This window comes from Elgaria multicarinata, chromosome 3 (assembly GCF_023053635.1).
Source record: "Elgaria multicarinata webbii isolate HBS135686 ecotype San Diego chromosome 3, rElgMul1.1.pri, whole genome shotgun sequence".
Taxonomy (NCBI): domain Eukaryota; kingdom Metazoa; phylum Chordata; class Lepidosauria; order Squamata; family Anguidae; genus Elgaria; species Elgaria multicarinata.
Window position 1 is genome coordinate 25,792,234 of NC_086173.1, and position 24,400 is coordinate 25,816,633.

The window sequence follows — 24,400 nt, forward strand, 5'->3', positions numbered from 1 at the left end:
GCATCTAGTATCTGTTAGTTTGTGTGTCTCATGGGGAAAGGAATTGGGGTAGGGTGAGCTTGCACTGTAATGGAGAATCCCTGTCGCAAGAAGTTATATGACCAATCTTTCTGATCACGCAATCACATTTTATGGTGTGCTTTGTAAAGGGAAATTTAGCTCAGTGCACACAGTTCTTGTACTACTCATAACTTTTGTAAACCGCCCAGAGAGCTTCGGCTGTGGGGCGTTATATAAATGCAATAAATGAATAAGATCGTCTTTAGACATTGGCTAAATGCAGAATTCAGAAGAGTTTTTAGAAGTACAACACCCCAACCCACAACAAGTTTTATCTATATCACTGTAGCAGGAGGCAGAAACATCCCCTTTTGATTTAGGCTAATCAAGAGGCCCAGCAGAAAATACTAGCAGTAGTGGAAGAGAGCTTGCCCCCAATTTACTGAATTGAGAGAATAAATCCGTCTGCCCAGTAGAATTGATTTGCTGGATCAAACCAAGGGCTCACAGAATCCAGCATTCTGGTCCCCCCACCCAGCAAGTCAGGAAGATGCCTCCAGGTCCCAAGCAACCTAGAAAGGCAATGGCCTTCCCTAGCATAGAGAGAACTGGCTACCATGCACTGAGGGATGTATCTAGGAAGAGGTGGGTGTTGCTACGTTCACTTGAGAGCATCCCTCTAACACATACCCAAAACAAATCCCAAATTTGACAAGAAAACCCAAGAGCAGATTTGCATTTACAGTTCTCTAGATAAGCTTTCACAATTCAGTTTCCAAATGGAACGAGATTAGCTAAAGAGCCAGTGTGGTGTAGTGGCTAAGGTCTTGGACTGGGAGTCGGGAGATCTGGGTTCTAGTCCCCACTTGGCCATGAAATCCCACTGGGTGACTTTGGGCCAGTCACAGGGTTGTTGTGAGGATAACATGGAGAGGAGGATTATGTACACTGCATTCAGTTCCTTGGAGGAAAAAAGGCGGGATATAACTAACAACAACAAAGATATGAGTCGGATCCAGGATAAGCCTTCTGTGAGAGGAAGGGTTCCACTCCTGGAAGGTCACTCTTTTTGATTTGGGGAAATAACTCCATAATGGTGTCTTCAGCGAAGTTTGTGGCAATGAAGAGATATTCAAACCAGTGCTATTCAACCGTCATGGAAGGCACCAACCCCAAATAATGGAAATAAGAAACATGGGGAACAGCCTTCCAAGGTCTCCAAACACACACAAAATCAGCAGAGTATAACCTTATGTGAAAAGCCACCAGATCTAGATGCATCTTCCCAGCACTGTTCATAAGAGCCATCCTTCACTACAAAAGACCAAGTAAACATATTCCGAGGCCCAGAACGTGGGTGCTCCAATAGAACTGGAGCTGCCGGAGACGTTTCAAATGGAAAGGATGTACTTTATAACTAAGTTATGGATCCTTCCTAACTCATATTTTCCCCAATATATCCCCTATTATGCATTACGAGTTGCTGAATTTAAAGGTTAAGAGAAATATGTGGTCCTCATAGCAAGGTTTTGGAATTCAGCACTGAAGACTTCCAATTCAAAAATCTGATTTTGAGTTTGCGGAACTTTTCCCACTTCAGCTCTAGTAGAAGTTTGCAGATTATGATTTCAGACAATTTCTTTACTATTTTTCGTTTTAAAAATCCCAAAGCAACTTAAAATATAAAATCATGATAGAACACAATAAAATCAACCATTAAAACAATAGAACAGTGCTGAAACCATACAGTCTCATTAAAATAACCAGGGAGTAGCTGAAAATGAGAGCAATCGGGGAAACGCCTGGGCAAACAAATGTGTTTTAAGTCAGCGGCAGAAATACTCCACACCAGGAGCTCACTGGATCTCAGTGGGGAGACTGCGCTGCATGGTGGTCATGTAGCACCATGGTTTAGCCATGGTGGAGAGAAGGCCCTCTCCACCATGGCTAAACAAGCCTCAATAGGCCGAGGTACGATAACAAGGCCTCCTCAGTAAGTAGAGACCAGCATGGCCTATACAGAAGGGGGTCTCTTAGATAACCTGGTCTTGAACTGTTTAGGGCCTTATAAGCCAGCAGTATCACTTTGAACAGGGCTTGGTAGCTAATTGGTGGATAAGTGAAGGTGGATCAATACTCAAACAATCTGGCCCATTCCCAGGCAGACTTCTTGTAGCATTTACTAATACTAATCACAACACGAGACATTTTCAAGGGACAAGAAAAGGGGAAAGACCAGGCCATACTTGTCTGGCTCCCCCACCCACATTCTTTATTGAAATTTTATCATTTTTAGAAGGATTTTCTTTTTAAAGTTTCACATCAGTGACTAGAATCAAACAGATGCAACTGATCTCCATCTGAGCAGCTCTCCCATGGCAAGATATCCAATAACTTAGGTCTGTCCTGACCAGTGTCTTGGCAATTCAAAACAAAAAATGAATTGTGAATACTTATACAAAAATATCCTTTGCTCCAATTTTCATGGAGCTCTGTAACAAGCTAAGGCGAGGCTTTAGTGTCAAACTGTTAGCCACAAGGTGGTGATAAGGCAGCAACATTATTGTGTGTAAACTGTTATTAAAAAATAATTTTTTAAAAAAGGTGATCAAAGAGAGACCTTTGGCAAAGAACCCACAGACGACTGAGCGAGATGCCTCAAAGCTGGGCTCTCCCAAACACAAACTGACCTTCAAGAACACCTCTGGGGATCAACCCAGGAACATAGAATGTGTGTGCATGGTTGCACAGAGACACCACTAGAGTCCTAGCATTTCCAAGGTGGGAAGGAGTTCAACGTTGGGACTTGCTGCAACATGCACCTTCTTCATGTTCTTCCTGCATGTGGCGATGGCTCCGTTCCCTCCCTTGCCCTTTCAATCCCAGCACAGCCAGGAGGACTTGGGAGACTGGTTTGATGGCAGCCTCTTGGTGGGGTGCAAATTATCCTCATACACACGCAAAGTCTTTTATATAGTCTTTTCCCTCCCCCCACGCAAGGGATGTGCTGGGATGCTACCCTTCACCTGCGCTCTTGTCCTGAAAGTACTGGTGATGCAGCGCTTTGAAGGCAGAGATACGTTTGAATGGGTTGAATGTCAGCATTTCCTAAAGAGACAGACACAAAGAAAAAATGACATACATCCTATGTAGATAAACACACACACTTTTATCCCAATTAGGACAGGTTTTAAACCTCCCCTGAGCAAAACTAACAAGAGATGGCCAGAAGGAATGCAAACCCCAAACTGGGACTTGGCCTCATCAGTATTGTCCTGTTCCCATCTTGGTACCCAGCCCGCAGGTCTCGAATGCTTCTTAAATCCGGCGAAAGCCTGCCTTCGAAAAACACTGCTCCATGTTATCCTATGACTAACAGCGAGTTCACACAGTACATTATTCATCTGGCAGCTGCGGTGATCACCAACAGCTTGGAAGCATTGAAAATTCATCGTCACTCCCAGTTACCAAGCACTGAGTCACCAACACTCATTGCCTCTTTACCTTCACAGACAAATACCCCCAAAGGTGGGGGGTGCTAAGAGCCAAAGCTGCTGGCTATGTGGCAACTTATGCTATTTGAATAGGAGACCCCCTTTCATCCACAGCCTTTAAAACTGTACAGGCCAGTGCTTCTACACCAGACACACACGCAGGGGCACTTTAGACAAGCATCACAGGGCATAATAATAAAATCATCACCATCCATTTTGAAGAAGCTCTCAGGAGCCACACTGTAGCAGTGGGTGGGGGAAAGGGTGCTGGGCGAAAGACAAAAGGTCTTTAGCCCAGGCAGGTGCCAACTTTGTATTCCTTTCGGCGCCTCCTGAAAACGTCGTTATTCCAGGAAGCCTTTCCTTAATGACCAGCCACGGTTCACTGTACATTTTGCTTCTTTCAAAATCTTACTTTAGAGTGTTTTATTCTGTTTTTATTTTATTTTTATCTTGTACACCACTCTGAAATCTTCAATGGGGAGCGGTATATAAATATTGTAAATAAATAAAAGGGGCCAAAAATACCAACACATTGTAGCTTAAAGCTCTTACTTTCATAAATTAAGCCTTAATTAAGCCTCTTCTCCCAGGCATTTAACGGCATATACGGAGTTTGTTTGTTTTTAATGGACCCCAGAATAGCTGTTTTTAGAAGGATACTGTTGTTTTTATGCTTTTTATGTTTTCAAACTTTGTATATTTGTTTTTAATGTTTACTGTTTTTAACTTTTGTAAACCGCCCAGAAACCTTTGGCTATGGGGCAGTATATAAATGCAATACATAAATATTTATTTTTCACTATTTATACACCGCTTCTTATTTGAAACAAACCCTGAAGTGGTTTACAAAAGAATAAAAACAAAAAAGGCCATCCCACCCAAACACCCACACATGTATTATGAGGCTGGTACAAAGATAGCTCAAGGCTGTGGTGTGGGGGAGGCTACGTTTTCAATAAATGCCACAGGGCATTTATTGGACCATTCCACAGGGCAGGGCCCACCACAGAGAAGACCCGTCTCTGTGCCATCACCAAAGAGAGATCTACAGGAAGGCTGCAACGCAAGCCTCAAAATTTCAACCTTTAAGAATGTGGGGAAACTCCCTAAAGACAATAATCTATGACTGAGGAGGAAATGCGGCCACCCGGTAAACTCGGGAGAATGGGGGGTGGGGTGGCGGATTGGGATACCAGGCCTGTGGTTCTAGCTCATGCTCTTTATCACCACTCTTAAGTCTCGGGTCCCGTTCCCTTCTTTATTCCCACCATGCCCCTCCCTCCCTTGTGGAACGTACCAGAAGCAGCTGAGCCCCCGAGGGTTCTATTTCTGGCACAAACTTCTCAACGGGCTGCGGGGAGCGGGCAGCAAAGGCGCAGCGTGGCAGAGACACATCCAGCGGCCAGTCCTCCTCAGAGGGGAGCCCAATCAGACTGCAAGTCAAGGACAAAACATGAGAGAGGTTTCCGAGGCAGTACTTTGCTGCCGGGCGCCGCGGGGCCAAGAAGGTGCCTCGGTGCCCTTCCCTGTGGCACAGCAGCTTCCAAATTACTTGAGCTGACCTCTTCTGATCTTGTCAATGTCATTCCGGTTCAGGCTTTCCACAGTCCTAGCCAAAGTTAAAACGCTGAGGATCTGGAAAGCCAAGACTTTCAGTGGTCACTTGCTTGAGATTTGAACCGGGGGGAGGGGGGCACATCCTCTCCATCACTCTATTAGCCAGCTCTCCTCCAATCACATTGCCTCCCCGATTTCCAGACTGTCCCACTCAACTCCGGGAAATGGCCCAGAGGTAGGCAGCTGAGAATCTCAGCTTTAATTTAAAACAACAACAACACTCTTCTCGTGCCCCCTGATATTTTAGTTAGAATGGTTTATTTTCCTTGAAGCATTTTTATGCTCCTCTTCAGCTCAAAAGGCCTCCAGAGCACCTTACATATAATCAATTAAACAAGACGGTTTAAAACACAATGGAATATCCAACTTCCATTTCTCTCTCTCGTTCTCGTGGTTTTGGAGAAAGGCTTAAGTCAGCAATGTGATGGATTTTTGTATGACTGAGGTTGCAATTCTATACCCACTCACCTGGAAGTAAGTCACAATGAACTTGCTTCTGAGTAAACATAGAATCATGGAACGGTAGAGTTGGAAGGGGCCTAGAAGGCCATCGAGTCCAACCCCCTGCTCAATGCAGGAATCCACCTTAAAGCATCCCTGATGGCTGTCCGGTTGCCTCTTGAAGGCCACTAGGGTGGGACAAACCACGACCTCCCTAGGTCATTGGTTCCATTGTCATACTGCTCTTACAGCCAGGAAGATTTTCCTGACGTCCAGCTGGAATCTGGCTTCCTGTAACTTGAGTGCATGTCCTGCACTCTGGGATGATCGAGTAGAGATCCTGGCCCTCCTTTATGACAACCTTTCAAGTACTTGAAGAGTGCTATCATGTCTCCCCTCAGTCTTCTCTTCTCCAGGCTAAACATGCCCAGTTCTTTCAGTCTCTCCTCATAGGGCTGTTTCCAGACCCCTGATCATCCTCGTTGCCCTCCTCTGAACCTCCTCCAACTTGTCTGCATCCTTATTTGAGTGTGGTGACCAGTACTGGACATGTATCGAATTGCACTATAAGGAGCCCTTGGCCTGGCTTCCAATGAGGATGAGGTGGAAGATTTCAGAGCTCCCCCTTGCTATTCACGTTTCCCTACTTAATTCTGCATTTCCCTACCTACTTTTTTGTAAACCGCCCAGAGAGCTTTGGCTATTGGGCGGTATAAAAGTGCAATAAATCAATAAAATAAAACTGCGTGGCAACATCCTACAAGTCTCATCCTGTCTCACTGCAGGATTGGGACTACCTAGCCATACTTCAACAGCACCTTGGATCGGCATACTTGGAAACATGGAGAACTGGCAGGCAGCAAAAGTTACAGTGGGAAGAAACTGGAAGCTACCTGTCTCACCGCCAACCCCATTGGTAGCAGAAGCATTCCCTATTAGCCACCCACCCTTGTATACAACCGTGTACAACAGTGCAGACCTACCTGGTGCATGGGCCCGTTATAGAGGAGGCACACTGCATAAAGGGCCTGCAGAACCAGTAACTCCCTTCAGGCCAAGCTGCACAATGCAGCAAATGGCAACATCACAACCTCCACATATGATTCCCTAGGTGTAGGCCAGAGGTAGACAAGCTCTTGCCCTCCAGATGTTTGGGACTATAATTGCCATTAGCCCCAGCCAGCAATGGTCAGGGATTGTGGGAGTTGTAGTCCAAAACACCTAGCTGTCTGAGTTGGCAGGGGGAGAGAGATTCCCTCATGATTGCATGGTGGAATTCATATAATCAGCCAAGTTGACCTTCAAGCAAAAAAAAAAAAAGGGAGAGATACTCCTCCTGTAGACATACAGTTGGATCCAGATTTAAGCTAGATCAAATGGGCCAGCGGGAGTGAACTTCCCCACCCTCTCCCTCCTCCAGCCCCCTGAAAATGCTATACAGGGAGTTAGGAGACCCCATTGAATGGGGTGAGTTGTGGGATGTGTGTGTGTGTGAGGGGGTGGACTTCAAAGATCAGGCAGAGGGACCTTCTTGCAGAAGGCAGATTCTGGATCCAACCCGTCTTTTCCCATCACCCATTAGCACTTAACTGAAACCAACTCTCTGTTGCCTCTGGCCAATCGGTCCCTTGCTCTGCTAGAAAGGTCAATGAAACGAGCTGCCGCAACCGAGATGTGACTCTTCCCCTTTCCCCGACTCGTAAAAACACCCCACGAGCCTTTGCTTAGAACTCTCCCCAAGAGAGAGGAGTCAGCTCAAGATGGTGCTGAGCAAACCCCGGAAGCTAGCTAATGAGAGCGACTTCCTTTCCCTGTGGACTTGCCAGTCCAGAGCTTCTGGTGCAAACAAGAAGACAGGACTCACTCAAAGATCTTGCCCAGCTGATCAGCTTCGGAGTTGCCACAGAAGAGAGGCCTGTAGAGAGGACAAAGGGAAGTGTGGTTACTCTGGAGGATGACGTCGTAAGCCCTGCCTGTAAACTCGGGGCTGCGCTTTCCTTGCAACCCCCTCAATCATCAACTTCTTGTGAGTCTGGCCTTGGGGAATGCTACATCACTAAGGGTGCTAGCTGGGGAATTCTGGGAGCTGTAGGACTTATTTCCCCCCCTGTCTAAACATGCATAAGAATGGCCTTTTAGGGAAATGGGCTGTTCTGGGGCTGCATTACAGACCTGCTCATAGCTTCCAGGCAGCAGCCCTGCTGTGACTCAGTCCACACGACAGAGAAGAGTAATACTTAAAATGGCACCGAGACAGGCTTTGAATTGTCGGGAGAAGATGTACTGGACAAGCCACGACCCAGGCATGCCATCCTCCCCAAACATAAATTTCTTTGGTAGTAATCAGTACTGTTGACCTAAGGCTCATCTTAGGACAGGTTGTTACCCAGTACTGGCTCCCAACCAACCAGCTGAGTGGATTAGACACAAGGCCCATTTGCAAAACCTTCTCGAGTGGATGCCTTGAGTGGGGGCGTTTGTGTGGAGAGATGTGTGTGTCATGCAGTCATTTGACTGCTCTGTCAATGCATGACAACAAGAGCTTAAAAAAGGTATTGACAAACGTTCTCATGTCCCAAACAGTATAGTTGAGTTGACAACGCAATCTAACTGCCACCTCACCAGATGACTGTCTTGAATAAAGACAGGCGGCTCTAAACTGCTGATGTCTGGGTGAATTGTCCCCCCACAGTTGCAAGCTACCGAACAGGCTAACAAACCAATGTTAATATACACCAAGAACCAGGAGAAGTACAAGGTTAAATGAGGGCAAGGCCCCTTACACTTTGCATAATTTCTCCACAGAAAGACTTTTCATTGAGGAATTAATGTGTAACCCCTGTTTAAATAGACTGTCTTCACCTGGAGGCTTTGAATTCAATTAATTTTTGTAAACCGCCCACAGAGCTTCTGCTATGGGGCGGTATATAGATGATGATGATGATGATGATGATGATGATAATGTTCACATGCTTCAAAGCAGTTTCCCAGCAAGCATACAAAAACATTTTTTTTAAAGTATGCAAAAGGTTGCAGACAAGATTATCAGACATGTTGATCTACACACACCTTGGCCATCGAAGGTACTTCTGCACCAGAAACAATGGGTTGTATTCAATGCTAGTCTAACTGAAGTGCCCCATTCATTTCAATGGCTCTATTCAAAGTAGGATCAACATTGGCTACAATCTATTATAAGAACCTTGTTAACACAGGAAGCATTCCTTTGTTTTTAGTGGCTTTACTTTCAAGAATTCAAGATCTAGGAATGTGCCTGACCAAAAGGGAGAGCTTGTGTGGATTCCCTTTCTAGATACCCAGCAGAGGAAGTTCAGAATCCCTTACGCTCCCCTCAACCTGAACCCCATTTTGGAAAAAATCCTTCCTCTGCAGCAGTCTTTCCAGAAGCCTGAACTGGAGACATCTGCTTGGTAACTGCTAGAGGAAGAGAGACAGACTGAGCTCAGCCCATTTACAACCTCAACCCCCTATCCCTGCCCCCCAAGATAGAGCAGGCATCAACTGCTGCCACATCTTCTTCTGCCAAGCAGGTCATCAGCTACTCCCTGCCTATCGGCCCTTAGCCTGACTGATAAGCAAGACAGAGGGTTTGGGCAGGCCTGTCCCTAATCTATTGTCTCCCAGCTGTGTGGCTGGCGTTTGGTATCCCGCAAGCAGAATATGCTCCTGTCAGCGTATATTCACAAGATGGTTCTCTTAGTTGCAGTTCGAAAATCTTTAGCAAACACTGTCCGGGCATAGGGAAAGCAAGGGGTGGGGGGCAATGGGTAGGTTTTCCTAGGGACCAGGTGACAAAACACCTGGGCCCATACACTGTCTTGGTGCCTACCTGTTTTCCTAACTTTACTGATCTTTAACCACACTACCCCTACTCCTTCTTGGCCCTCCATCGTCACCGATTCTTCCAAACCTATCCCACTCTAGCTTAAGGGCTTCGAAAAAGGAGGCAACGTAATTAAGATGGATAAACCAACTCCCACCCAGAAGGCTTACATGAGCACACTCGTGCGCGCAAGCCTCCGTTTCTCACCCAGTCTTAATTATGCAAACATCCAAGTGATGCTGTTTTGTGCAAACGTCGTATCACGAAATAAAAATACACCAGACTCAAAACTGGGGAGGGGGGGGGGGTCGTCCTCGGAGCGGAGTAGCTCCACTTCCACTTATTGCAGGCATGATGGCCACTTACACAAGTGCTACAGCTTCCTATCCAACCTGACCGTCCAGTGCTGTATTTGGCAGCCGCTTTGGAACACCTAATGGCAGGGCTGGCCAACCGCAGCCGAACTATCACCCTATTCCCTGCCCTTCAGGAAATGTACCAAGTCCCGCCCCGATTCTCCTCCCCACGCACAGCCTCCCGGTCCCACTCACTTCCTTCGAAACATCTCTGCGAAGATGCAGCCGACGCTCCACAAATCCACAGGGGTAGCGTAGGTGGACTGCAGCAGCACTTCTGGAGCACGGTACCAGAGGGTGACAACCTGCAGTGGGGAAGAGGGAGATCAGGGCTCACCAGTGAAAGAGAGGAGCGGATATAAAGCTTTCCCTTCACTCCATGCCTCACAAGGCTCCTGAATATCCCTGGCTCCAGGGTGTGAAAAACTCATCCGCTTTGGACTTAAGGTAGGTTTTCTTCCCAAGGCATGTGCTAGAAATGGGACCACACCCTACAATAGGTGTGCCACTCAGCGCCTTCCAGATGTTTGGACTACAACTCCCATAATCCCTGACCATTGGCCATGCAGGCAGGGCTGATGGGAACTGTAGTCCGATTATTGGGAGGGCCCATCCCTGCACTACAAGAAATGTCCTTGAGTGCATATTACGACAGTCTGACTGCTTCTTTTCTTTGCAATGACGTTCAGCTTGCAAATTCCACTTTCCATTCTCAATGGAACTCTTGGGCAACCAGTCTGGTTTGGAATCAGCACAGCCTTATCAATCTGCAGCTACGTATTCCAGGCTGCCTCCTGTATATGCTACTTGCATCACACTTTAAAGTGTGTTGGGATCAGCAGGGGGAAAACCAGACTCCCTTTCCCATCAGGCGGAAAGACCCTAAGATTTGAGAATCAATTCCCAACCTAGCCATGACAGCAGGAACAAAAGCCCTTGGTGTTTCACTAGATCCATACCCTGTAGACTCACCAGTGGTGTCAGAGCCATCTGGCAGCTGTAGATCCGAGCCAGGCCAAAGTCAGCCAGCTTGACTTGACCAGAGCTGGTCACGAGGATATTCTCTGGCTTGAGGTCACGATGGACAATGCAGTTTGAATGCAAGAAATCCAAGCCACTCAAGAATTGATGCATCATGTCCTATTGGGGAGGAAGAGAGCATGCACCATCAATACCAGCACTTGGAATGCCTTACGTAGCCCATATTCAGATGCCTGTCCAGAAAAAGAAGTACCCGTCCAACATCATTCCCAAATGCCACTGGGGACATTTACCTTGATTACCTCCACAGGTACTCCAGGAGGTGGTGTTTTTTCCAAATACGCTTTCAGATCCTGATCCACGTGCTCAAAGACGAGCGTCACTTTGGTCTCGCGTTCGGTCCGTGTTGTCGTGCACACATCCATTAGCCTACAGAGGCAGGGAACAGAAAGGTGCTTAGCAAGCGGTCCCGAACTACAAGGCTAGAGAATGGGCTGGGAGTTTGGATTTTTAAGCAAGTTTCAAACAGGATCCTGAAATATTTTTTCATTATATCCCACCTTTTCCTCCAAGGAGCCCAAGGCAACATACATGATTTTCTTCTTGTTTATTTTATCCTCACAACAACCCTGTGAGGTAGGTTAGGCTGAGAGTCTGTGGCTGGCCCAAAGTCACCCAGTGAACTTCATGGCTGAGTGGGGACTAGGTCTCCCCAGTCCAACAGCCTAACCATAATACTACCCTGGCTCTTAGTGGCACAAACTCTAACATCATGAATTGGAAAACAGGCTGGAAATAAGACAGGCAGAAAGTTCCCATGTGGGAGCATCACTGAGAGTAACCTATAAAAAAGCCCACCCGTTGTTCTGGCCCAGGTCATAACAAGCCATTTAAGCCATGCTGGCTGATCCCTGCAATCCAACCATGTGGACTTTTCATTGTCTCCTCCACTGCCAGCATCCCTCCATTCCAGCCACATACCCTACCCTTGTTTATGCCCCTCAACCCGATAGTTTGGTGGTTTCCTGACTTTTGTGCATTTTTTCCACTCTAAAAGGATTGAGATGCCTCTCCTAAAGCTTAGTTACTGGGCATAAGAGCCTTAAGCTACAATACCCATTTTTTATATTTCTGCCTCCACCCCTTTGTCTTTGGCGCCAACCTCCACTGGAAGAGCAGCACCCCAGAGTTTCTTCAAAATGAAATTCGGCCCTCAGGCTGAAGGAGATCCAACATCTCTGTTCTAGATCACCAGGTTCCAGGCCTGGGGTGAGAGCAGGAGTCATTGGCTGAGTTTGCCATCTCAGCTTTGTCTTAATTCTCCACAGGGAGGATCAGACAGGTTCTGATGCATGCTTTTTGGTGGGACGCTCTAGGCTAAGCCCATACTGAGAAAGCAGAACACATAAAAGCCATGGGGAGCTTGTGTAGGCTTCAGCCACCTTCCCAAATACACCCTCAAACCCTAGTTGCTTACTAAATAACCCTCACAAGCTTACACTGCAATTCTATGCACAGTTACTGTATTGCTATGTATTACTCACTAGCAGGCTGGGGGGAATTTTATGGGGAAACCCCCAGTTTTTTCCCCGGAGGGTTGTTTTTGTACCCCCCCCCCAAAAAAAAACTCAACAGTGTTGGATTATGAAATATCTTCTTTTAGAATTTAAGACAAAGTATTTGTATATTGTCACCCAACCTTTACTCCCCATCAAAAGGATTTCTAAAAACTATGCAATAAGAACATTTTTATAGAAAGACTAGAGATGTAAAATGTCTGGAAGTAATGAAGCCATGGGGATTATTTTTTTTTAAAAAATCCCCTCTGTAAGATTCCCAGCATATTTCTTTCTTTCATTCCTTATTAAAATTATTGAATAAAAGTATATTTTACTGATAGACATTTATGCAGAGCCTTGTGTGGCGCAGAGCGGTAAAGCAGCAGTTTCTGCAGCTGAAACTCTCCCCACGGCCTGAGTTCGATCCCAGTGGAAGCTGGTTTCAGGCAGCCGGCTCGGGTTGACTCAGCCTTCCGAGGTCGGTAAATTGAGTACCCAGTTAGCTGGGGGAAAGGTAATAACGGCCGGGGAAGGCAACGGCAAACCACCCCACTATATAAGGCCTGCCAAGAAAACGTTAGCGAAAGCTGGCGTCCCTCCAAGAGTCAGTAATGACTCAGTGCTTGCACGAGAGGTTCCTTTCCTTTCCTTCCATTTATGCACAGTTTCTCATCATGTAAGTAGAATCACCATTGTGCATTCCTGGCAGTAAATGTGTATTCTTGACAGTTTGGGTTTTGTTCTATGTGTTTCTGATGCTGTAGCAGTTCATTTAATGTAGTTCTGATCTCTTCAAACCACAATTGCAAATTTACTAAACGAGTTTACTTTTAGAAGTTTTCACATATAGTGCTAATTTTACGAGCAAACTAAGTTATACATAAAATAACTTTAGGAATAGAAAGGCTGCTTTATGTTCCTAAAGCAACCTCCCCCAACCTTGTGCTCTCCAGATGTTTTGGTCCACAGTGGCCTGGTTCAGACAACACGCTAAACCATGCTGCTTAAGCAGCATGGTTTAGCGTGTTGTCTGAACCAGGCCAGTGCTTAGCATTCCTGATCACTGGCCATGCTGCCTGAGGCAGATGAGAGCTGAAGGCCAAAATACCTGGAGGACACGAAATGGAGGAAGGTTCTCTTAAAGCCACAAAGTGACCTTAGACCTGTAAAAAAAAAAAAGTATTGTTTATTTCTCAATTTCCCCCCAAATTTCCATTTCCCCCCCCCTGAAAAGGGCCAACTTTTTTTCCTGTGGCCTCAATTTTTTCGGAAATGTTACATCCCCACTCACTAGTTAAGTGTGTTTGGCAATTGCTACTCTATTGCAGACAGTCTTTCTTCAAAGGTTGAATTCTACCATCCCCACCACCACTCCAAACGAAGCCCCACTACTGCCTAGTTACAAAAAACAAGCCAATGACCGAAATAGACTCTGTAATCCTGTTCAGATAATATGCTGAGCCACGGTGGTTAAGCATTTTGAGATAAAACATTATGGCTTAGCGTGTCAAGTGAACCATGACTAAGCGTGTCGTGTGAACCATACCTAACCATGGTGGCTACATAACCACCGTTTAAACTCTCTGGCTAACCATTTGCTGCAAGAGGGTTAGTGGCCTAACCATGGCTTAGTGTGTTGTCTGAACAGGCCCTGCATCAGACTGGAATTGAACTAGTGACAGAAACAGAGGTGGAATAAATATACCTATGCATGCTTGTATGTATTAGATATCACAATCCTTTAGAAATGAACTTCCTTGATAGTTCTGTCAATTCACAAGACATCATTCCAACTGGCCCCAAGAACAAAGATGCTCCGTTCCTTTCAAAGTAGAGCCATCTTTTTCATACTGAGCTTTTCCAGAGGGTCTGTCTGTCTCTCTCTCTCCCATGCCTCCTTCTTAAAAGCCATTCCTGTATTGGTCAGGCAAAGCTAGTCATTTCAACAGTCCAGGATTGAGATACTTCCCTGTTCCCTGGAACGCTCTTCCAGAACATTTGAGAACTACAAGTTCAATCGCAGCTTTTAAAGCTCAACTAAAAACTTTTCTTTTTCCTAAAGCTTTTAAAACTTGATGTTGTGCAGACTTTATACTGTTAGTTTTACCCTACCCTGTGCCTGCTTACCCTACCCTGTGCCTGTTGGCATTCTCTTCCCCTCCTTATTGTTTTACTATGATTTTATTAGATTGTAAGCCTATGCGGCAGAGTCTTGCTATTTACTGTTTTACTCTGTACAGCACCATGTACATTGATGGTGCTATATAAATAAATAAATAAATAAATAATAATAATAATATTCCAGCCTTCCCCAGGCTGGTGCCTCCTAAATGGTTTGGATAGTACCCATCACCCCCAGCCAGCAACACTATGATGGGATTTGTACTTCATTTGGAGAGCACCAGCCTGGGGCCTACCCAGTTCTAATGAGCAAAAGGCAATACTCTGCTATTGTCAGAAACTCCACTCTACTTAAAGGTCAGAGGCCAGCTCAGCCACTTTACCCAGGCCTTAATTTGAGTCAGGCCTGGGCTCATTTTCACGCCCAGTTCTTAACTCTGAAACATCACTTAGTAATCATGTGCAGAGGGCTAGCAATCATGTGCAGAGTAGCAAAAACACTCCATTGTTGAGGGTCCTTAAGGTAGCTGCCCATGAACAAAGGAATTTCAAAAGGAGACTCTGGCAGGAAACTGCTGAATGACAACTTATCAGCAAGTTCAAAGCTATTATTTGGGTATGAATAGACACAATAGTTTCCTATCCCACAACAAGTGTTAATTTACTCAGCAATGTCCAAGATAATTGGGTTAGCATCAAGGACTGCTGTTATGAAAGGTCTATGAAAGGTCATGGTGCTTATTTTGCATACATTTAAGCTCTAATTGAATTGTCTGTGCTTTTTCCATTTCACTGCAATTTATCTCCAGACTCCTACATTTCCCCCCCTTTGTGTGGGTGTGGGTGTGTATATATCCTCCAACTGAGGATTGGACTTCACCCTTCTCTTAAAGGGTTCTCTAGTCCATGAAAGCTTTTGCCATAATTAATTTTCACTCTTTAAGGTGCCTCAAGGCACTTTTCATAGTAACAAGATGACCTCTGGGCATATATAAAATGCACACACACACTTAACGTAAGAACATAAGAAGAGACCAAGGGTCCATCTAGTCCAGTGTTCTGTTCTCACAGAGGCCAACTGCAACAAAGAGGTGATAATATAATGGGAGAAAATAGCCCACGGTACTAATCAGCTTGGGTAGGTCTAATTAACTTTATCTTTAAAAATAAACTTTTAAAAATATACAGCAATAAATGTTTGCCTTTACCCTGGCCCTTACAAGTGTTTGTATTTGTTTCATAGCAAACTGGCCCTTGAGGAAGACCCAAGGGTCGAAAGGCGTCTGGACAAATGGATCAAGTTTACTGAGCATTTTCTGTCTAGCATTCTGATTATCTTGTTGTATTATTGTACTTGTGAAATGCTCTGTGTATGTTATTTTCAATGTTATATTTTAGTATATAAAATTGCATTTTTTTACCTGTTTCCTTAACTTCCTTGTTTTCATTCATTCACACACCTGAACATCAAGCGTGCCCCTCTAGCACCTTGATCATTTTAGTTGCCTTTTTCTGCACTTTTCCCAGCTCTACAGTCTTTTTAAGATGTGGTGGCCAGAACTATACACAATATTCTGTGGTTGCACCATAGATTTGTATGAAGGTAGTGTGGTAATGGTATTCTAGCCACAGCCCATGATTACGCATTGGCCATTAAGAGGCTGTGGTTCCAAACCCATCTCTGTCTGTCCGTACCCAAAAGTAGCAACAGACCATGCTGTCCTCCCCGCTCCCCCGGGAACCGCATCAAACCCCACCCTGGCATGCTTGCAGACACTGGCTGATGCCCTCACCGCACAATGTTGGGATGGTCGAAGTGCTCCAGGCGTTTCAGCAGGGCTACTTCGCGGACCGTCGACAGCGGCAACCCGTTCTCGCTGTTCTGCACCCGCACGTTCTTGAGGGCCACAAATTTGCCGCTCTGCAGGTCACGGGCCTTGAAGACAGTGCCATAGGCCCCGATGCCAATCTCAGCCACAGGCTCATACTGTTCCCGCACACCCATGGCCATCCTGGTAGCCTGCTCCAAGAGGCCGCAGAAGCTTCAAAGAGATTGATGGAAAGGAAGATTAGCCGTTGGCTCAACATACTTAATTTGCTGTCCCTTTATAAAATACAGCCTGTCCCACTCACATAGCACCTTTCTATCACACACCAGTGAAACAGTCCACCTTTTATATTCCCCTTCCAAGACCCCCAGGATTCCTTCTTGCCTATCCCCCACCCCCACTGCCACCTCTTGTTATCATCCTAATGCTTTGTTTCCTGCCTCCCTTACAAATAGGGAAGACAGCCTGGCTCCCTTGTTAGGAGATGAATTTGGAGCTCCTTCCTCCCAGATTAAAGAGACAGTGACCCTGTTTAGACAACATGCTCAGCCACAGTGGTTAAGCATTTTGAGCTAAACACTATGGCTTAGTGTATCATGTGATCCATTCCATAACCATGGTTTAAACCTGCTCACTAACCATTTGCTGCAACGTTAGCATCCTAACCATGGCTTAGTGTGTTGTCTGAACAGGCCCAGTGCCTCAATGGTTAGTGCTACCCTTTGGATCTGGAATTCACAAAGCCCAATTTCAGTTATCAATGCTGAGCCTTAGAATGTGTAAAGAGTGCCTCTGGGCATGTGCAGATTATGGCAACCAAATGCAAAGGAATCGGGGGCCTGCTATGTTTTTAACAGTTATCAACCTGGTGTCCTCCAAATGTTTTGGACTTCAACTCTCATCAGCCCCTGCCAGCATGGCCAAGAGAGCTGGGAGTTCTGGTCCAAAACATCAAGGGGCACCAGGTAGGGGGAAGGCTGAGTTAGGCACAAGAGGGAGTTTCAGCAGGTGCAGCTTCTCTCAACCCACATGACAAGCAGCACCTTCCAAAACACCCCATTCTACACCATTATTAACAGGATAATCAAAAGCAGCTGGAGACCTAGGACCCAAATCCAGCCTGCAAAGGAGCGGGTAACTGATCCCTCTGCGCGTGCACCAGCCCTTTCATTTTGCACAAGCATAACTGGGCTACATTTGAACAGCATCAGCTATTTCTGAACATAACACCTTTCCCAGACAGCCTTAGTGTGTACTCTCAATGCACCGGGGGGGGGGGGGGGGAGCAGGGCTGCAACTGCACCAGCCCACACATGATCACTAAACTGTCTGCACAGATCCTAAGTGTGAACAAACCTGACACACATAGGTTCTGTACACATAGTCAATGCGTGTGCAGCCCGTATTCAGTGAACTGTTCAGAAACCTGAGCATGTGTCGTAGGCCAGACCAGGGCCTGCTCCTACCACCTTCTCCCCACCCTGTATGTTGAGCACATACTTATGTTATCTGGAAAGGGCTCCTGTGTCATAATCGCAGTCAGAAGTGCGTGCTTTCCCCACCCCCTCAATACTTATGAGTGAAATGGGAATTCCAAGTCATTTTAATGCCTGTGAGTAAAGAAAGCAGGGCGATCATTTAAATACGGTACATAGGCGTCATCTGGTGTATTGAATCATTTGTTCCTTGCCTTGCCATAATATACACCTAACTTAAATCGATTCTCTCCACTTCTATGGATGCCATCAAATCATACTGGCATGTCTTTCAAGAGGCCACCTCTCCAGCCAATATTATAGCAAACTCCTAACCCCACAATAATGGCTTTGTACAAAAAACATTTCCAGAGGGTTGGCCATGCTAGCCCGCCGCAACAATAACAGTCCTCTGGGAACCTTAAAAATAACAAGTTAATTAAGGCATTGTGCCCTACAGATGTGTTAGACTGCAACTCCCATCATTCCCCGACAGCATAGGCAGGAATGGCCATGCTGGCTGGGAATTGCAGTCCAACACACCTGCAGGGCACTGAATTGGGGAAAGCTAGCATCAGCTATTATGGACCAAACCTTGGGCTAGGCAACCTGGCGCCTTCCAGATGCTTGGGACTACAACTCCCATCAACCCCGGCAAAGTCACTGGCAAGGGATTGTGGGAGCTGGAGTTCAGAATTCTGGAGGGCCGCAGGCTGTCTAGCTCTGACTTCGCCAGATGCACGAAGGGTTAACCTCCGCGTTTGGCATGCAAACTTTGCGGGTTGAGCGCTGAGCAACAGGCCATTAATCGAACCTTACCCAGCTAGAAGCCAGGGCCCATCCTCTTCAGACTCCCAGCAAGAATAGTTACATTTCAGGCAACGCCCCGTCGTCCCTGGCCAGCCTCTAATCCTTACTCCATGCGGTTAACGCTCCCATCCCGTTTCAGGGCTCATTTGCACGATGCGTGCAGCGATTCCGCCTCTCCACCCCCACCCACCCCCTCTGCAACTCACCCTAACAAAGCCCACGGTACGCTTGCAACTCCGCAGCCCCTTCCTCAATGGCCTCTTCACCGGGGAGTCCTGGGACCCATCCACCTCCGGGTCCCATATGGGGAGGGGGTGCAGCTTTCTCTCCCGCTTTTCTAGCCCCATTCACCAGCCGGTAAGAAACAATGGTTTGCAACAACTGACAATAACTTTGCAAAGCAGGAATAATAAGCCCCAGGCCAAAGCCTCTAGCACTAATCCAAATACGCTGCCTCCAACTCGCCCTCCCCCCTCCAAAACGGGCCCCTCTAAGCCCCGGTGCAATACTTTCCCTTGCGATCAGAGAACAATCAGATCCTGCTAAAGTCAGGAGCAGCAGCAGATGCATTTGCTTCGCAGGCGTTAAGGCATTGCTATTCCCAGTTCCAAACTAGGAGGGCCCGAACTCACCCAGCAGGAGCAACGGCGGCGGCAAAGGGGGCTGCTTCACTTCTGCGGCGCTCGAGGTAGGGGAAATGGGGGCGTGGCTGGAAGACCCGGGTGGAACCAGCGAGGCGGGAAGGCAGAGTGGCCACCAGAGCGGAAGTGGGTCTCCATAGTTACCGGCCTAACCCTTTGCGTCTCCTGCCCATCTCCTCCCTCAAAGGGAGGGGAGAGAGGAGCCCCTCCCACCTTCCGCGAGAATGTTACTTTTAGCTCCCGCGCCTTTCTTCCCTATTCACGAGACAGTCTGTTCCAGTGGTTAGCGTTGACGCCAGACCAGGATTTCTCCAGACCGTATTTCAATACTAGGGCTGATCCCTAGAGTGTACAGAAAAAGAGAGCGCCTCTGAGCATGTGCAGATTACCGCACCTAGCGGACTCCTGTACTTTTAATCCTTTCGCAGAAGAGCGACTTTCAGCAACTGCAGCTTTTATTATTCTTGTATAAGAAGCAGCAGTTGCCAGATTCTCTGTTCTGCATCACTGCTTAAGGGAATTAGGGACGTGGAACACAAATCCTGCCCCAGAGGTTTTCAGTCAGGCCCCAAGCATAGCCCATAGAATCATAGAATAGCAGAGTTGGAAGGGGCCTACAAGGCCATCGAGTCCAACCTCCTGCTCAATGCAGGAATCCACCCTACAGCATCCCTGACAGATGGTAGTCCAGCTGCCTCTTGAATGCCTCTAGTGTGGGAGAGCCCACAACCTCCCTAGGTAACTGATTCCATTGTCGTACTGCTCTAACAGTCAGGAAGTTTTTCCTGATGTCCAGCTGGAATCCGGCTTCCTTTATCTTGAGCCCAAGGGCCACCCACACAGAGAAAGACACACAGAATCCTGCAACTCGGACCATTTATCTCCCGAGACACAGGCAAAGGGCTCTTTAACTCTTTCTCCTACCCTGGATAGCAAGAGAGGCTTTGGCAGAGCCCTCAATCCCTCCAATGCACAAGTTAAGGCTCAAGGAAATGCTAGCAGCGATATGAGGTGCCTAAAGGAAGGACTTCACCTCCTACTCAGAGGAAGATTTGAGGTTAAAGAGCCCTTTGCCTGTGTCTAGAGCACATGCTGGAATGGGTGCAGCCAAATGTGGCAGGCTCTGCAGGCCTTGCTCAGTTGAAAGTATTTCCTGTTAAACATGAGTTGTGGGTTTATTTATTTATTACATTTATATGCCGCCCCATAGCCGAAGCTCTCTGGGCAGTGGGTTGCTTTATTTATTTATTTACTGTACTTTTAAAATGCTCAATAATGGGGTACAATATATTAAAAATACACAGTAGAAATATTGAACAAAAATAAATAAAAACACAGAATAAAAAAAGGATAAAACCAGCACCAAGGAATAAAACAGTACAACATCATAAAACCCTGAACATATAAGGAGATGTATTTTAACTCACTTTTAACACTTTTCTGCTCACAATCCATACTAGTTACCCTTTGGGGATGGGTCCAAATTAAAAGTGTGATTTTTTTTTTATTTTGTTTTCCTCTCCTATTTCCAGGCTGAAAGCTGCTAACAGAAAGATGATATAAGCGGTATTTTGTTTAAGAAGAACATTCAGCCCACCAACATCTAGAACATACTGCCCAATTCGGCTGCTATTGACTCTCTGTATAATGTGTTTTCTAAAAGTAATCTCCAACGCTGCTAATAAAAAGACCACATTTTTCTCTGTTCCTGTTTTCTACTTTAGAAGGGACTGCTCATTTTTATTTCCAAAGCAACATCCTCCATTTGCTTCTCTCTCCCAGCACACCTTTGTATAACCTAAGATCTTTTGCAATCACCCTGTGCTCTTTCCCAAAACATCTTCCTCATCCAACTTGCCTCTTTGTCATTTTGCCTGAGGAATTATTCTATGTAACTCAAAAGTCCACATATTAAGTTGTGAACTTAGCTTGTTCCTACTAGCCCTGATGGATATGTGCTACCTCCAGTATTCGACGCAGTAAGCCTCTGTGCACCAGTTGCTGGGGGACATGGGTGGGGAGGGTGCTGTTGCACCATGTCCTGCTTTGTTGTTCCCTGGCCAACGGCTGGTTGGCCACTGTGTGAACAGAGTGCTGGACTAGATGGACCCTTGGTCTGATCCAGCATGGCTCTTCTTATGTTCCTATGTTCTAAAAGCATTATTCTACTGCCTGGGATTTCCCCCCACTTTTCCTGGAGAATTTTCTGGAAATTCTGTTACTGGTGCCCCAGTTCACTGAGTGATAAGAATTTCCCGGAGGCACAGCACATAACCTGGGTTTGGTCTCTTTTGAAGTGAGGTCACAGACGTTTTGCCTTATGGCATTTTCAAACATTTGCAATTATTTACAAATATGCAGGGTAAGCATAGATGGCAGTGCAGCATTACACCACTCTGCCAGACACCCAGAGTTCAACACTCCACCAGACACTCAGAGTTCAGGGCAGGCACATCAGGTCATTGAAATAGTCAGCACCCCAAATTGCTGTCAAGGTTCAGAGCAACTCCCTAGCTCTCTGTTGTCTGTTTCCAAAAACTGCTATTCAGCTCTTTTGTTTCCTGCTATTCACCCATCTAAGAGGGGGAGGAAAAGAGTAATCCCATTACAATCTTTGCTGGCCACTGATAAGGACAGATATGAGCTATCAGCCTACAATTTCCATAACAATGGCGAGCTGCCAGGCTAATCTTGTCCAACCAGATTTGACTATTTTAGTCATATTTTCTTTCTTTAGAAGGGTCCCTAAAAGGACATCCAACTCAACCTCCTATTCCATAATAATATTGTAAGGCTTGCTTTGTTTTTTGTGACTAGTGCTGATGCCTGCCCTGCATCCTCCCAACCAAGCTGGCTGAGTCTGGGAAGCAGCCATTTTAAACTTCCCACGAGCAGTGTTACATAGGGCACTCTGGGCATTGTGAGAAATTCTAAACCAATACCATCAGGATGATCCACCGACATAGCAGGAAGACTACCAGGCAGCACTTTGCCAAGGGACTTGTCAATCCTGAAACTGGCCCTGAGGCAGAATTCCCAGCAGAGGCAAAAATAATAATTTAAAAAAAAATCCTCCTAGGACCAAGGGTTTGGTATTGTTGTTATCAGAATGGCTATGGTATGCTGCAGAGGGGCAGGCAAGCTATGGAAGCTTTAGGCAACCACAGTTGCTCTTTCCCCTCCTCAGCCTTCTCCTTCTTTACCTGAATGCTTTTTGATTCTGTGACCAACTGTCCTAGAGCACATTCTTTCAGGTTATCTAGAAATGTGCATTGCTACAACCCTTACTCTTTTAGATGCTTCCCTGGTTTCATTCTCCATGTCAAGACCACCCTGAACACTTTAGTCAGAGGGACAATAGCACGCTCCCAGGATTAAATACTTTTTAGAACCTGATATTGCCATGCACAGCAATTCTTTGAAGGAGTCTGCCCCATTTGAGATTCCCAGTTTGTTTGACTCTATGACTTGGTTCACCTGTCAGCAACACCTATGGTGAAATGCAGCAGGAGTGAGTGTGTCTGCTGGTTTGCTCGTGTATTACTTTCTTCCACTATGATAAACAACTCAGGAACACCCTGTCCTGGGGTTGTTTATGTGACATCCAAACAGAACTCTAGGTTGTTAGGAGAAGAACAACCCAGAGTTTGGAACCAACAACCCAGAATTCCAGGTCTAAATATCACATAAACTAGTGGTCTTCAACTAGTCCTGATCCAAGACCCATCTCAGACTCCCAAACTGCAGCATGGGATTCACTTTCACAATTTTTTCCATGCCCAACGTGGCAGCAACAGCTTTGCCATGACCCATCTGGACTGATCTCGCAACCCACTTTGGGGTCGCGACCCACCAGTTGAAGACCACTGACATAAACAACCCAGGGATGAAGTATCCCCAGGTTGTCTATCGCAGCAGAAATGGGCAGCCAAGCACGAACCAGCACACAGACATACACACACATCTACTGTATTTCCAACAAACCATGATTTGTTAACAGTGGGCTGTTGGAGATACATGAGCTGGGTTTATGTCTATGCCCTCCTTGATGCACAGAATGACACCATGCCTAGAATGTCATTCCCGGCAATTCCTATAGAGTTTGTAACCAGAGATGTCTGTATTCCACGGGTTCTCTCCATTCCACAAGATTTCTGTTATGCTCACCATGTCTATGCCTATGTTCCTTTCCTTTTCTCTCTCTGGAGTCTCCTCAAATGCCAACAGTTAGAATGTAATCTTTTTGGAGAAGGAATCTTCCTGTAAAAAAAGACAGAAAAATAAACATTGACAGGGCTCTCTAAATAATAATAATAATCTTAATTTTTTTCACACAGTGGGATTCTGCATTTTCAGCATCTGTGAAATGAACTACCCAAAACAACTAGATTTTTTTTTAAAAAAAGTTCTGCTCTCTGTCTTGCATTAACAATGTCCACTTAGAAAACACCTTGAGATCCAGAATTTTATCCATGGCCCTTTCTACACCTAAGGATTATCCCAGGAAAATGGAGGGATCATCCCTGCCTGTTCCCGGGATCCCCTGTGGGTCATTTGCATGCACAGGGATGATCCCGGGACGATCCCTGGAAAAAAGGCAGGTGTAGAAACGGCCCATGCTCCCAGAGGGAATGACATTCCAGTTTCATACGCTTTGAAGAATGTTGTTCTCACGACAGCTGCTATTGCTGCTACTACATTACCACGCTATTGCTGCTACTACATTACCACCCACAGGACGAGGCACCAGCCTGTAGCACGATCATCTCAGGTGCCTGGTCTCGGTCCAGGATTGTCAACTGATGCACCTGCTAACGGGGGTGGTTTACCAGTTTGTGCATCTGCTTTGAGGTCCCCTCCAGTTCTTTCAACCAGAAACTGAAACCCCGGCAGGCCTGACTCAGCAGTGCGTGTTTCTGTGGGAGATAATCTGAGCTCTGCCAGGCTTCTGAGAATAGGCTTCTGTCCCAGATAAGGCAGGAGGAGGGAGGTTGAGGAGGGGAGAGGCCTTCAAGCAGAGATTTTCTTTCGAAAAAAATTTGTGTCTGCGTTTTTAAACATTTTTAGATATGTAGATCTAATAGTCTTTTTTTCAGGATATATTTCAGCAAAAGATGTTTACTGGAGAGGTGTCACTTGATTGATGGTATGCAGACAGCCAATTCTGTGTAGTATTTCTTCATTTTTGTTTACTGCAATAAAGATTGAGAGAGAGGTTAGGGCAAAAAA

General features: G+C 46.1%; 1 protein-coding gene across 6 annotated transcripts; it reads right to left on the bottom strand.

Moving 5' to 3' along the window:
* Positions 1 to 2,162: 2,162 nt before the first annotated feature.
* On the bottom strand, positions 2,163 to 24,069 carry CDK4 (cyclin dependent kinase 4). Of its 6 annotated transcripts, none has more exons than XM_063119666.1 (9): positions 24,001 to 24,069; positions 23,339 to 23,431; positions 16,210 to 16,458; positions 11,030 to 11,165; positions 10,728 to 10,895; positions 9,951 to 10,060; positions 7,420 to 7,470; positions 4,795 to 4,930; positions 2,163 to 3,108 (listed from the first exon to the last, which is right to left on the bottom strand). In XM_063119666.1, exons 3-9 carry the CDS (start codon positions 16,425 to 16,427, stop codon positions 3,016 to 3,018), a joined length of 912 nt encoding a protein of 303 aa, XP_062975736.1. In that variant the 5' UTR covers positions 16,428 to 16,458; positions 23,339 to 23,431; positions 24,001 to 24,069; the 3' UTR covers positions 2,163 to 3,015. The 6 variants fall into 6 exon arrangements, with proteins under 6 accessions (XP_062975736.1, XP_062975739.1, XP_062975735.1 ...); XM_063119669.1 differs by lacking the exon at positions 24,001 to 24,069 and adding an exon at positions 23,907 to 23,994; XM_063119665.1 differs by lacking the exon at positions 24,001 to 24,069 and adding an exon at positions 23,900 to 23,988.
* Between the last annotated feature and the right edge of the window lie 331 nt (positions 24,070 to 24,400).

Excerpts from the sequence above, each read along its gene's own strand:
- CDK4 (XM_063119666.1), bottom strand. The coding sequence starts at position 16,427 with ATGGCCATGGGTGTGCGGGAACAGTATGAGCCTGTGGCTGAGATTGGC. Across the intron at positions 10,061-10,727 it reads AGATGGCTCTGACACCACTG|GTTGTCACCCTCTGGTACCG; the intron begins GTGAGTCTACAG and ends TCCCCACTGCAG. Across the intron at positions 7,471-9,950 it reads GCAGAGATGTTTCGAAGGAA|GCCTCTCTTCTGTGGCAACT; the intron begins GTGAGTGGGACC and ends TCCTCTCTACAG.